General features: G+C 51.1%; 1 protein-coding gene across 4 annotated transcripts in view; it reads right to left on the bottom strand.

Annotated features, from left to right (window-relative positions):
* Window positions 1-14,013, bottom strand: part of AGAP1 (ArfGAP with GTPase domain, ankyrin repeat and PH domain 1) — a 578,830-nt gene that overhangs the window by 45,844 nt on the left and 518,973 nt on the right. For all 4 annotated transcript variants that reach the window (XM_075317477.1, XM_075317478.1, XM_075317475.1 and 1 more), the window contains 2 exons: window positions 10,811-10,965; window positions 9,042-9,132 (listed from right to left, as the gene is read on the bottom strand). In XM_075317477.1, coding sequence (XP_075173592.1) covers window positions 9,042-9,132; window positions 10,811-10,965 — 246 coding nt within the window. The remainder of the gene's footprint in view (window positions 1-9,041; window positions 9,133-10,810; window positions 10,966-14,013) is intronic.

The raw sequence follows: 14,013 nt of genomic DNA, 5'->3' as shown, positions 1-14,013 counted from the left end.
TGCAGGGTAAAAAAAAAACCTTTACCTTCTTTAGACAGTCCCTGTACAAATGCAGTGCTGAGGCTGATCAGGAAAAATAAATTCAAGGGGGCATATTGTATTAATGTCAAATGGGCACAAGGGCTATTATGCCTTTAATCATCTAATAAAACAAAGTGAAACTTCACATAAAGAGAAGAACCCCCCTGATCTTACTACTTGTACCGCTCACCTTACAGTAAAGCAATTCTCTTTTATCCTATCTCCATGCATCTAATAAAAGCTGAACTGACTACTGTTGAAAGCCAATATAACGCAAGATGGACAGGCAGAGCAGAATTGTGATGAGGGTATAACTGTAAATTGCATGGGCAAGAGCTATATTGTGATAATTCGGTGTTGTGAGGCAAATCCTGGGATATGAAGAGGAATTATGATTTCCAGTCATAATCGCCCTCATCACTCCATGGCCGTGCCCCCTCCCTTCTTGTTCTCAATGTCCAACATCTTGGAAGGTGTCACATCCTAGCAACACATCCCATGGCCATCTCCTGTGATATGGAGATTAGATGATGTGGGAACAATGGACACAGGATGACTCCCTGCCGTGACCCTGTGGTAGGGGCTGCTATCTAATTAGCAAGCTTGGAAGTATCCAGACAGAACGACTCCAGTAAAATATGGTTCATATCTCGCAAGCCATATTTCCGATAAATATGGCAACCATAAAAATGGTGTCTCTGCATGCGGACGATGCTGGCACACCTTTTTTATGGGAGTAGGACATTGGGAAGTACCCCAGGCGTGATATCAGCCAATGGGGAACTAGTAGACAAGTCATGAGTCCTCTCGTTCTGTAGCTAAATTCATAACTGTCACAATGAGAGCGTTGGCGTCCGCCTACGACGCTCCCAGGCAAAGTTATGGCCCATATTCCATGTTGTGGATATTGTCCATAACTCCAGCCAGGGGTGGAGCAGTGCTCCCTCTGAGGTCACTAAGGTAGGAGGGGACCTGGATTTGCCCAGGTTGATAACCCTACTTCGGCCATTTTCCAGTGTTCTTTCGCCGGGGGTCACGTGTAGGAAACATCTGTGGGAAAGATCCTGGAAACCTGGTCTACAGCGCCCCCCTGTGGCCAGACGCACAAGGTAACTGCTGGAACTGTGTATGCCTGTTTGTAAACCATGCTTTATCTGTAACTGTACTCTGACATATGTATATTCTGTAGATTCCCTATTGTATATATTGTAGTTTCTAGTGTGCTTTAGGCTGATTAAATTATATAATTAATCTTGGGCTGTTCTGTTATCTCGATCTTGAATCCCACGTCTGTGTGTTCGGCTAATAGTTACCGTGAAGCGGTTGGTGGCAGCGAATTGTGCCAAGGATTATTGTGGGGAGGCCAGTGAGATTCGGGGAGGTTTTATATATTCCGCCCGCGGAGGTCGGGGGAATATATACCCTACTCTCACCGGGGACCCTTCAATAATCGGCATAAGTAGTATAGCGGCCTCCTTGCTTATTGTCGGGCAATTCCATAATTGGCCTGACTATAAGAGGGGCGCTAGAGAGCGCGTCACGTGCTCTGTCTGTCGGTCGGGAGGTATAAAGGAGGGGTGACCCCCACTTGTTACCCCCCGATTGTGACGTACTGGTAGCCAGCGCGGGGGATTTCTGAGTGACCCCCCCGGTGGTTCGTGACATATTGGTGGCATAGCGGTGGGATCGAGATAATAGTGTGTGTGAGTGTGAGACCCATACTCCCAGACACTAAAGACTGCCTGCAGCAGCTGTGGCTGCTGGGGTCTTCAGACCAGACCAACACTAGAGTGTCAGAGTGCAGATACTGTAAGGTGTGTGGGTGCATCAGGTGTCAGTTCTGTGTCAGTGACCAAAAGTCTGCAAGAATGGCTGATGGCACCAGGAGCAAAGCCAAAGGAATGGCCGATGCTCAGGCCAGAGACGATGAGGAGGTTGTCCACGAGCCCTCCAAGAGCCCGACGCCAGAGAACAGCTCTGCAGAGGACATTGCACAACCTGGCACTGCTGGACAAAATGAGGAGGAGCTCGCCCAAGGGTCCTCAACGAGCCAGATGCCAGTCCTCCGCTCTGAAATGGACAGTGAATCACCTGGCTCTGCAGCGTGCCGCAGATCACCACTTGCCAATCCCTCCGGCCTGAGAGGTGCAGAGGCCCTCCTTCAAGCTGCCTTGGCCAGGCTTATGGCTGGAGACCGGGATACCTACGAGATACTCATGGCCGAGCGTGAGCGACAGGCAGCGCGTGACGCTGAGGCTGCGGAGCGGCAAGCAGTGCGTGAGGCTGCGGAGCGGCAAGCAGCACGTGAAGAGCGACAGCAACAGGCAGAGCGTGACCACCAGCTGCAGCTAGCTCAGCTCCGGCCCTCATCAGCCACACGTGACCTTCAAGACACCAAACTTCCAAAGGTCCGTGTTGAGGACTTCCCAGTGCTGGAGAAGGATGGAGACTTGGACTCTTTCCTGACTGCTTTTGAACGGACTTGCTTGCAGCACCATCTGGACAAGGACCAGTGGGCCAAATACCTGACCCCCCGTTTAAGGGGTAAGGCCCTGGAAATCCTTGGGGACTTGCCTACTGAGGCAGATCAGGGCTACGACACCATCAAGCGGGCCCTGATCCAACAGTACAACCTCACTCCGGAGTCCTACCGCAAGAAGTTCCGGACGCTGCAGAAGGGACCAAAGGACTCCTGGGCTGACCACCGGCGGGCACTTGCCCGAGCTGCCGACCACTGGACCCAAGGCCTGCAGCTTACCACCGGACCAGAGATTCTAGACTTGGTAATCACAGAGCAACTCTTGTGGAACTGCCCTGAGGATCTTCGCCAGTTCATCCGAGACCAGAAGCCAAAGGGGTCCACGGCTACAGCTGCCCTGGCCGATGACTACACCAACAATCGGGCTCCTGAGGCCAGGAGAGCAGCCACCAGCAGCACCTGGAGAGGGGGTAAGATGAATTCTACGACTGCCCCACCTGCCCCTAGACTGCAGGGGGTGTCCCCCTCAACTCCCCTCTCCAGGCCCGTGGCAGAGCCAAGACGGTGCCACCAGTGCAACCTACCTGGACACTTCAAGGCCATGTGCCCTCAGCGTCCCAAGGCCCCGGCTCCGTCCCCGTCCCAAGGGCCGCCCAAGGTGTATTGTGTGGGTGGGGGTGGTGGTAGGTCCCTGGACAGCTTCCAACCTGTCACCGTCGGCCGGTCTGTGACCATAGGACTGCGAGACAGCGCCTCGGAGGTGACTCTGGTGCGGCCTGAGATGGTGTCCCCCCAAGACTTGATACCTGGAAAAACCCTCGCTGTCTCCGGGATTGGAGGCATTGACCCGGCGCTGCCTGTTGCTGGCATTTATGTGGACTGGGGCGCAGGGCGAGGGGTGAGAGAGGTGGGGGTAACTGATCGGATCCCCGCAAACGTGCTACTTGGGACAGATTTGGGGCAGATAACCTCCCAGTTTGGGCCCCCCCCAAGGGCTGACCCTTCAGCCAGTACTGACATGCCTCCGGACAATGTTAATGTGTTCTCCATGAATGATGTAAGGGAGGAGGGAGTGAACTCTGATTTTTCTGCTTGCATAGACACACACACAGCTGCAGCTGTGACAGGGGAGGGGGTCAGAGAAAGGTGTGACAATGCCTCTACAAGTAATCAGCCTGTGAGCTGGGATCTGTTGCCCTCTGCAGGGATAAGCAGAGAGCAGGGTGCTGCAGGGGGAGGACCAGTGTGTGGGGTGGGGGCTACCACAGCAAATGTGGGGTCCCCAGAGATTTCACAGCGGGGTTCTGTTGCTGCAGGGGGGGAACAGGCAGGTGAGATTGGGGCCGGTCCCGGAGAGGAAGTGCTCCCAGGTAAGATCTCAGTGCAGGGTTCCCCCACAACCGGGGTGTCAGGAAGCCAGGTAGGTCTGCCTGAACCGGCGACTTGGTCAGGAACGGAGGAGGAGCAGGCACGACCCACGGTCGCAGCGGCTGTGGCCGCTGTCACCCGCAGTGGGAGTGCTGGAAGCCAAGGGGCCTCCCGGAGGTCCGATAGCTCTTCCCCTTCTGACCAAGTGGCAGCCGAGTCAGGTGGAGGCCAGGACACAGGTCCCGGGGTACTGACCGAAGATGTGACAGTCTCGTCGATTCTGGCCACATCTAGTCAGGGGTTTCAGGCAGCGTTAGAAGCTGACGACAGCCTGAAAGCTCTAAAGGAGCAGGCGGCACAGCCTCCCTCGGACTCGGACCCGGAGCGAGTGGTCTGGGACCAAGGACGGCTGTACCGGGTCACGGTCCAGCAGGGTTCACCGGAGGCGTGGCCCAGGGACCGACAGTTGGTGGTACCCTATCCGTTCCGGACGGAGTTGTTGCGGATCGCACATGAGATTCCGATGGCCGGACACCTAGGGATCGCTAAGACCAAGGCCAGGTTAAACCAGCATTTCTACTGGCCAAAAATGGGGGCCGATGTGGTTGCCTACTGCCGTTCGTGTGAAACCTGTCAGAGAGTGGGGAAGGCGGGGCCACACCCCAAAGCCCCACTGGTATCTCTGCCAATCATCGATGAGCCTTTCAGGAGGGTGGCTGTGGATCTGGTCGGCCCGCTGGCCATCCCCAGCAGCTCCGGGAAACGCTTCATACTAACGGTAGTGGACTATGCCACCCGGTACCCAGAAGCAGTGGCCTTGTCGTCCATTCGGGCTGACAAGGTGGCCACCGCATTGCTGGAGATTTTCTCCCGAGTGGGTTTTCCCCAGGAAATGCTCACTGACCGGGGGACCCAATTCATGTCCCAGCTGATGGAGGCCCTCTGTAAGCAAGTCCAGGTGCGACATCTGGTGGCCAGCCCGTACCATCCACAGACTAATGGCCTGTGCGAGCGGTTTAATGGCACCTTAAAGCAGATGCTTAAGATGTTGGTCGACTCCCATGGGCGTGACTGGGAGCGGTATCTCCCACACCTGTTATTTGCTTACCGGGAGGTTCCACAGGCCTCAACAGGATTCTCACCGTTTGAGCTCCTGTACGGGCGACGTGTGCGGGGCCCCCTGGCTCTGGTGAAAGAGGCTTGGGAAGGGGATTTGGCCACCCCTGGAGTGTCGGTTATCGAGTATGTCATGCGCTTCCGGGACAAAATGCAGGCCTTGACGCAACTGGTACACGACAATATGGCTCAAGCCCAGGCCGATCAGAAGCGTTGGTACGACCAGAACGCTTGTGAGAGGACCTACCAAGTGGGTCAAAAGGTGTGGGTACTGGTCCCCGTACCACAGGACAAGCTTCAGGCAGCCTGGGAAGGCCCATACCTCGTGTACCAGCAGCTCAACCCTGTGACGTACCTGGTCACCCTGGACCCTGCCCGTGGAAGGCGGAAGCCCTTCCATGTGAACATGATGAAGGCACATCATGAGCGGGAGGCATGTGCGCTCCCCGTGTGCAACCTGCCCGAGGAGGGAGAAGCGGAAACCCTCTTGGATATGCTAGCCCAGATTAGGGCAGGCGGATCCATTGAGGATGTGGAGGTTGGCCACCAGCTCTTGGAGGACCAACGGTCCCAGCTGTGGGCCACCCTACACCCCTTCTGGGGGTTGTTTACCAACCAGCCCGGAAGGACTGACTTGGCTGTCCATCACGTGGACACTGGGGATCATCCCCCGATCCGGCGTTCAGCATATCGGGTCTCCCTGGAGGTGCAGCAACACATGCGCCAGGAGATTGACGAGATGCTGAAGCTGGGGGTGATCCAGGCATCCAACAGCGCTTGGGCCTCGCCTGTAGTCCTCGTCCCTAAGAAGGACCGAACCACTCGGTTCTGCGTGGACTACAGGGGGCTCAATGCTGTCACGGCCGCCGATGCGTACCCAATGCCACGCATCGATGACCTGCTCGATCAGTTGGCCGGGGCTCAGTACCTGACCATCATGGACCTGAGCCGGGGATATTGGCAGATCCCCCTGACTCGCAAGGCCAGGGAACGCTCTGCCTTTATTACCCCATTTGGACTGTACGAGTCCACGGTGATGCCATTCGGGATGAGGAATGCCCCTGCCACCTTCCAGCGGATGGTCAACACCCTGCTCAAGGGACTTGAAGGGTACGCGGCCGCGTACCTGGATGACATTGCCGTCTTCAGTCCCACCTGGGAAGATCACCTAGAGCATCTAGCACAGGTGCTCAGGCGGATCCACCAGGCAGGTTTGACCATCAAGCCGGGAAAGTGTCAGCTGGCCATGAGCGAGGTCCAGTACCTCGGTCACCGGGTAGGCGGGAGAACACTGAAGCCCGAGCCTGATAAAGTGGAGGCCATCGCGTCCTGGCCCACCCCCAGGACCAAGAAGCAGGTGATGTCCTTCTTGGGGACCGCTGGGTACTATAGGAGGTTTGTTCCATGCTATAGTAGCCTGGCAAAGCCCTTGACGGACCTCACCAAGAAGAAGCTGCCCTCTGCAGTCGATTGGACAATGGACTGCGAGACAGCCTTCCGGGCCCTAAAGGACGCCCTGTCCAGCCCGCCCGTGCTACAGGCAGCCGACTTCACGCGGCCGTTTGTAGTACAGACCGACGCCAGTGACTTCGGCCTCGGTGCGGTGCTCAGCCAGGTGGACTCTGCGAGCCAAGAGCACCCAGTCTTGTACCTGAGCAGGAAGCTGTTACCAAGGGAAGTGGCCTATTCCACGATGGAAAAGGAGTGCCTGGCCATAGTGTGGGCCCTGCAGCGTCTGCAACCCTATCTATACGGGCGCCACTTCATCGTGGAGACGGACCACAATCCCCTCAGCTGGTTGCACACCGTCTCTGGGACGAATGGGCGATTGTTGCGATGGAGCCTTGCGCTCCAGCAATACAACTTCACCATTCGCCACAAAAGGGGCCGGGACCACGGTAACGCAGACGGGCTGTCCCGACAAGGAGAGGTCGCGGACGGGCGCACGGGGGAACACCGGAGTGTGCTGCCCCCTAGCGCCCTCAAAAGGGGGGAGGTGTGAGGCAAATCCTGGGATATGAAGAGGAATTATGATTTCCAGTCATAATCGCCCTCATCACTCCATGGCCGTGCCCCCTCCCTTCTTGTTCTCAATGTCCAACATCTTGGAAGGTGTCACATCCTAGCAACACATCCCATGGCCATCTCCTGTGATATGGAGATTAGATGATGTGGGAACAATGGACACAGGATGACTCCCTGCCGTGACCCTGTGGTAGGGGCTGCTATCTAATTAGCAAGCTTGGAAGTATCCAGACAGAACGACTCCAGTAAAATATGGTTCATATCTCGCAAGCCATATTTCCGATAAATATGGCAACCATAAAAATGGTGTCTCTGCATGCGGACGATGCTGGCACACCTTTTTTATGGGAGTAGGACATTGGGAAGTACCCCAGGCGTGATATCAGCCAATGGGGAACTAGTAGACAAGTCATGAGTCCTCTCGTTCTGTAGCTAAATTCATAACTGTCACAATGAGAGCGTTGGCGTCCGCCTACGACGCTCCCAGGCAAAGTTATGGCCCATATTCCATGTTGTGGATATTGTCCATAACTCCAGCCAGGGGTGGAGCAGTGCTCCCTCTGAGGTCACTAAGGTAGGAGGGGACCTGGATTTGCCCAGGTTGATAACCCTACTTCGGCCATTTTCCAGTGTTCTTTCGCCGGGGGTCACGTGTAGGAAACATCTGTGGGAAAGATCCTGGAAACCTGGTCTACAGCGCCCCCCTGTGGCCAGACGCACAAGGTAACTGCTGGAACTGTGTATGCCTGTTTGTAAACCATGCTTTATCTGTAACTGTACTCTGACATATGTATATTCTGTAGATTCCCTATTGTATATATTGTAGTTTCTAGTGTGCTTTAGGCTGATTAAATTATATAATTAATCTTGGGCTGTTCTGTTATCTCGATCTTGAATCCCACGTCTGTGTGTTCGGCTAATAGTTACCGTGAAGCGGTTGGTGGCAGCGAGTTGTGCCAAGGATTATTGTGGGGAGGCCAGTGAGATTCGGGGAGGTTTTATATATTCCGCCCGCGGAGGTCGGGGGAATATATACCCTACTCTCACCGGGGACCCTTCAATAATCGGCATAAGTAGTATAGCGGCCTCCTTGCTTATTGTCGGGCAATTCCATAATTGGCCTGACTATAAGAGGGGCGCTAGAGAGCGCGTCACGTGCTCTGTCTGTCGGTCGGGAGGTATAAAGGAGGGGTGACCCCCACTTGTTACCCCCCGATTGTGACGTACTGGTAGCCAGCGCGGGGGATTTCTGAGTGACCCCCCCGGTGGTTCGTGACAGGTGTGCACTGTGTGGTTCATTTTTTCAACTAGGTGACACTCTACCTGCCCATGTGAATAAACTGAATATGTCGCAGGTTTAAAAAAATAAATAAAAAATTGACCTTTTTATCATGACGTGTAAAAATGCTCATGGGATGAAGGTTAGGACAGAGTGAGCATAGTCAGATTTCCCCTGAGATGGACCAATGTCCGTCAAAATAGCTAAGTACAGCTCTAATCCAGATATATCCTTCTGAGGTCTCGAGCACAGGCTCGCGAGAGGTCTACCTATGTGTTAAAAACAATAGGGCTTTGTGTTCCTGTAACCACTGGGACACTGATGAGATGGGGCAGCCCGGTGGCTCAGTGGTTAGCATTGCAACCTTGAAGCTCTGGTATCCAGAGTTCAAATCTGTATGTCTGTACAGCGATGTTGAATTAATGGCGCTATATAAGTAAAATCAATTATAAAACTATAGGATGTCTAATGGTAGTTATAATAAGGCCAGCAGAACTACAGGCGCATGAAACACTAACCAAAACCAGTTCTAGTAAAATGGGTCCGAAGAGTAAATGTGCACAGAGAACAACATTGCAGTGTTTTACAAAAGCTCTGAATGAAGCCTGACTTCCACATAGGGTTAGTGCTGCCGATAACTGTGTAATGGGGGAATGTGAGAGGTGAAGAAGCCCCGCTAACTGGAAATCTAGCCCATTTTCTAGCAGAATAGAAAGGAAGTTCATCTAGGTGTCTCTGGAGATATGTACTTACTTTGTGCATCACAATCCACACAATGCGAGTTTCCTGGTAGGTTGCGAATCGACTGTAGAGCTAAAGCCTCATTTTGGCTGGTGAGACGGGACTGAAAAAGCGAAGAAGAAAAAGGGGTCAGACTACAGAGTAAGGATATTCAGCAAAGCCAAGCTATACTGTGTGTAAGCAATTACAGGGACGGCACAAAAACATTCCCACCACTGTATAGTGAAAACAATGAAAATGTACTCAAACGATTCCACTGACGTGCTGTACACGCTCCCCCTCTGCCTGTGACGTGCTGTACACGCTCCCCCTCTGCCTGTGACGTGCTGTACACGCTCCCCCTCTGCCTGTGACGTGCTGTACACGCTCCCCCTCTGCCTGTGACGTGCTGTACACGCTCCCCCTCTGCCTGTGACGTGCTGTACACGCTCCCTCTATCCCCCGTGACGTGCTGTACACGCTCCCCTTCTGCCTGTGATGTGCTGTACACGCTCCCACTCTGCCTGTGACGTGCTGTACACGCTCCCCCTCTGCCTGTGACGTGCTGTACACGCTCCCCTTCTGCCTGTGATGTGCTGTACACGCTCCCACTCTGCCTGTGACGTGCTGTACACGCGCCCTCTCTCTGACATACTGTACTGTACACACGTCCCATCTCTGATGTGCTGTACACACGCCTCCTCTCTGATGATATGTACAAGTGCCCCCTCTCGGAGGTGACGTACCCACACCCTGTCTCTGATGTGCTGAACACGCCCAGTCTTTGATCTTCTTTATAAGCGCCTCCTCTGTCTCTGATGTGACGTACACACGCAGTCTCTGTTGAGCTTTACACGCACGCCCTCTGTCTCTGATGTAATGTACATGCGCCTCCTCTCTGAAGTGATTTACCCACACACACCCCTCTGATGTGCTGTAAACGTGGCCCCTCTCTGATGTGCTGTACACGTGGCCCCTCTCTGATGTGCTGTACACGCGCCCCCTCTCTGATGTGCTGTATATGCGCGCCCCCTCTCTGATGTGATGTACACGCGCCCCCTCTCTGATGTGATGTACACGCACGCTCTCTCTGATGTGATGTACATACACCCCCTCTCTGATGTGCTGTATATGCGCGCCCTCTCTGATGTGCTGTACGCGCGCCCCCACTCTGATGTGATGTACATGCACCCCCTCTCTGATGTGATGTGATGTACACGCACCCCCTCTCTGATGTGCTGTACACGCGCCCCCTCTCTGATGTGCTGTATATGCGCGCCCCCTCTCTGATGTGATGTACACGTGCCCCCTCTCTGATGTGATGTACACGCACGCTCTCTCTGATGTGATGTACATACACCCCCTCTCTGATGTGCTGTATATGCGCGCCCTCTCTGATGTGCTGTACACGCGCCCCCACTCTGATGTGATGTACATGCACCCCCTCTCTGATGTGATGTACACGCACCCCCTCTCTGATGTGATGTACACGCGCCCGCTCTCCGATGTGATGTACATGAGACCCCTCTCTGACATGCTATACATGTACCCCCTGTCCACAGGTTCAATTGTTCTAAAATAATATATAATAAATTTATATAGCACCAACATATTGCGCAGCACTTTGTTAAAATACATTAACAGAAAATGCTAAAAATCTAGGTAGTTTTTCTAGTTTTCTCATTCCTTGGTATGATACCCGCGTATAACCGATGCACTAAGTATCACAACTAATACCTGTGGCTGTCTCGGTTTGGTTAATACTGGGCACTACTTTTCTTCTATGGTGTGGCGATAGTTACCTTATTTTTGCTACTTTCACATGACTGAAGACTGGCAAGGATTTGGCTCTCTATGGCCTGTACCCAGGCATCCCTTTCTTCATAACTTGTTGCTTCAAAATGCCAACTTTGGCCAGTGAGAGACACAATGATGAACTCGAAGTTTTCCTCTTGCTCTGAAACATAAGAATAGGGCGATATTAATGAGACATGTGTAATGTGGTCACCAGAAAGGCATTTATATAGCTTAGCTGCCAAACACAGTCCAGTGCTGTCTGTCCTGCACAGCTGGCATGCATTCACTTTACATTTTTACACGGACTTTATCAATTTGTCCACTTTTTCTGTTTAATGAAGAGACACAGATTACCGTAGGTTTCATAATGCAGCATATAGAACATGGGCAAATAATTTTTATAGAAAAAAACATAAGCATTTTGCACTCTGGCATTGTCAGGAGCTGTACAAAGCATACTAGCCTGTGTGTATATAGCTTTCAGTAGAAATGGGAGTCTTTCTCAACTGACTTCCTAAACTTGAGTCTATGCTCAGTTCTTGCATAGGCTTGTTGTGGTACATAAGTGCATCGCTTGCACATGCCTCATCTTAAAGGGAACCGGGCACCAGGATTTTCCATTATGAGCTGCGGCCACCACCAGTGAGCCCTTATATACAGCATTCCAGAATGGAGAGGATAGGGGGTTAATGCCGCGCATCAGCCAAAATGAAGATGTAAAACGTTGATGATGTTAATCTCTTTCTTTTATTCAATAGGTCTACGCGTTTCAAGGTAAACACCTCTTCTTCAGGACCAGAAACATCAACATCAATGTATATACAGTATTCTAGAATGCAGAACATAAGGGCTCCCTGGTGGTGGCCGCAGCTCATAAGGGAAAATCCTGGTGACAGGCTCCCTTTAAACTAAGAACACAACAGTAATTAGGAAAGCCACCGAGAAGTCTCACTTGCCTTATGGCCACAGATTGTTGAGGGATTTGAGGGATTAGAAACCCTTTCAAAAACTTATAGTAACTTTTTTTTAATTAGTTTTATTGAAACTTGTTACACAACAGTAATACATGTATTCCAAAAGATTTATTCAGAAGTAGAAAACTAAAGAACCGCAATATGCAATGTTCTTCAAATGTTGTATTGAAGAAGTGTAGAACCAATATACAGGTTACTCTTCTGTCATCAAACCTGAAGTACAAGCTCTAAATGTAAACTGTTCAGATCCAAGAATATCGATAAAACCTTTTGTTGCCCCTGTAAGATTTCTCTTGCATATCCAAACTATATCTAACCTCTAACCGGTAGTACAAATGATAGCTCAATTGTGGAAGACGTCTGAGTTCCATATGTCCCATACCTTATCACATTTCTGAGGGCATCCTCTATTAGGATACACTGGTCTCTCATAATTGATTATTGTGTTTACTTAATCAACACAGGCCCTTAACGTTGGGGCAGAATTACTCATCCATCTTGTAATTATCAATTTCCTGGCAAGAAATAAAGTTTCTCTAAGAAAGACTCTGGTATGATGACTCCATAGTTCCTCCTCTAGTTGCCCAAATAATTAGTTTAGGATCTAGTGGAACGGGAATGGATATCAAAGAAGACAGGAAGACTACACTTGGACAAGCCCAAACCATGTGCCAGAAATCTGCGATTAAGGTGTGACATCACAAAATTCCGAAAAAGGCTATTAGCCTATTTGGTGCAACCTTGACTAGGTTATGAAGGCCGGGTGAATAATGTATAATTGAGTCATAATCTTGTTCACTGAAAGTGAGATATAAAGGGTGGATCTCCACCCAAGTCCTTCCCATTAATAGTGGGAAATTCAAAGACTTTGTCATTTCAGAATAGGCCATCATGTATACAGTGTGTCCACCGCCATTAACAAGAGAACGGCAGCAGCTATAGGAATAGAAGTGGTGTCTAGGTATAGTAAAGTAGCCATGCGCTACGCAATGAAACCACCTATAGCGCCACCTGGCGGAAAACAACGGAGTTAGCATTTTTACCTCGAAAACGGAACGAGATAGAGAAAAAAAGTGGACTACAAAATTGTAGGGCATCATCAATTCAATACGAATCGACACCTTTCATACAGAATATGAAACCCATGACTCCCACCCCCCCAAAAAAAACATTGAATACTGGTCACGCATATGGCGCTCATTTAACTTTGATGCTTAAAGTGGCCACCTTCAGCTGCAATGCACATCTGGACTCTGGACAGCATACTGCATCTTGCTGCATGTTGTGCAATATGGTAGGTGACACGTTAGAACGTGTAAAACTCACAAGGCTGCAGACGTGAAGCGATACCTCATGGAGACCTTCCTAGAAGTGATTGGGTATGGTGGCTGTGTGGAGTGGCCTCCACGCTCACCTGACCTGACCCCATTGGACTTCTTTCTGTGAGGTCACATCAAACAGCAGGTGTATGCGACCCCTCCACAAACATTGCAGGACCTATGATGACGTATCCCAGATGCTTGTGCAAACGTGTTACCTACCATATTGCACAACATGCAGCAAGATACAGTATGCTGTCCAGAGTCCAGATGTGCATTGCAGCTGAAGGTGGCCACTTTATGCATCAAAGTCAAATGAGCACCATATGCGTGACCAGCATTCAATGTTTGGGGGGGGGGGGGGAGGGAAGTCATGGGTTTCATATTCTGTATGCAAGGTGTCGATTCGTATTGAATTGATGATGCCCTACAATTTTGTAGTCCACATTTTTTCTCCATCTCGTTCAGTTTTCTTGATAAAAATGCTAACTCCGTTGTTTTCCACCAGGTGGCGCTATAGGTGGTTTCATTGCGTAGCGCATGGCTACTTTACTATACCTAGACACCACTTCTATGCCTATAGCTGCTGCCGTTCAAAAGTTAATGGCGGTGGACAGGATATGGGTGGACACACTGTATACATGTGGAATAACACCATTTCAAACCCTTTATATCACTTGTATACTGTATGTTTTACCAGTTTTCCCCTAAGAAGGCTCTAATTTTCAGATGTCCCTGAGTTATAGGTGAAGACTTGCTGCTATGATGTCTCCTATACACCGTGAGAGGTATTAAAGCCTGTCTTTTTCTGTAGCGCACAAATAAAAGCAGCAGCTACATGGAATACATTATACATCACTACTGAGCTGCGTGGCTGTGAATCCAGCTCTAGTATTGGCCAAAACAGATTCTTGA

The sequence above is a fragment of the Anomaloglossus baeobatrachus genome, chromosome 7 (assembly GCF_048569485.1).
Source record: "Anomaloglossus baeobatrachus isolate aAnoBae1 chromosome 7, aAnoBae1.hap1, whole genome shotgun sequence".
Lineage (NCBI taxonomy): Eukaryota > Metazoa > Chordata > Amphibia > Anura > Aromobatidae > Anomaloglossus > Anomaloglossus baeobatrachus.
This window is presented reverse-complemented; position numbering and strand designations above follow the sequence as displayed.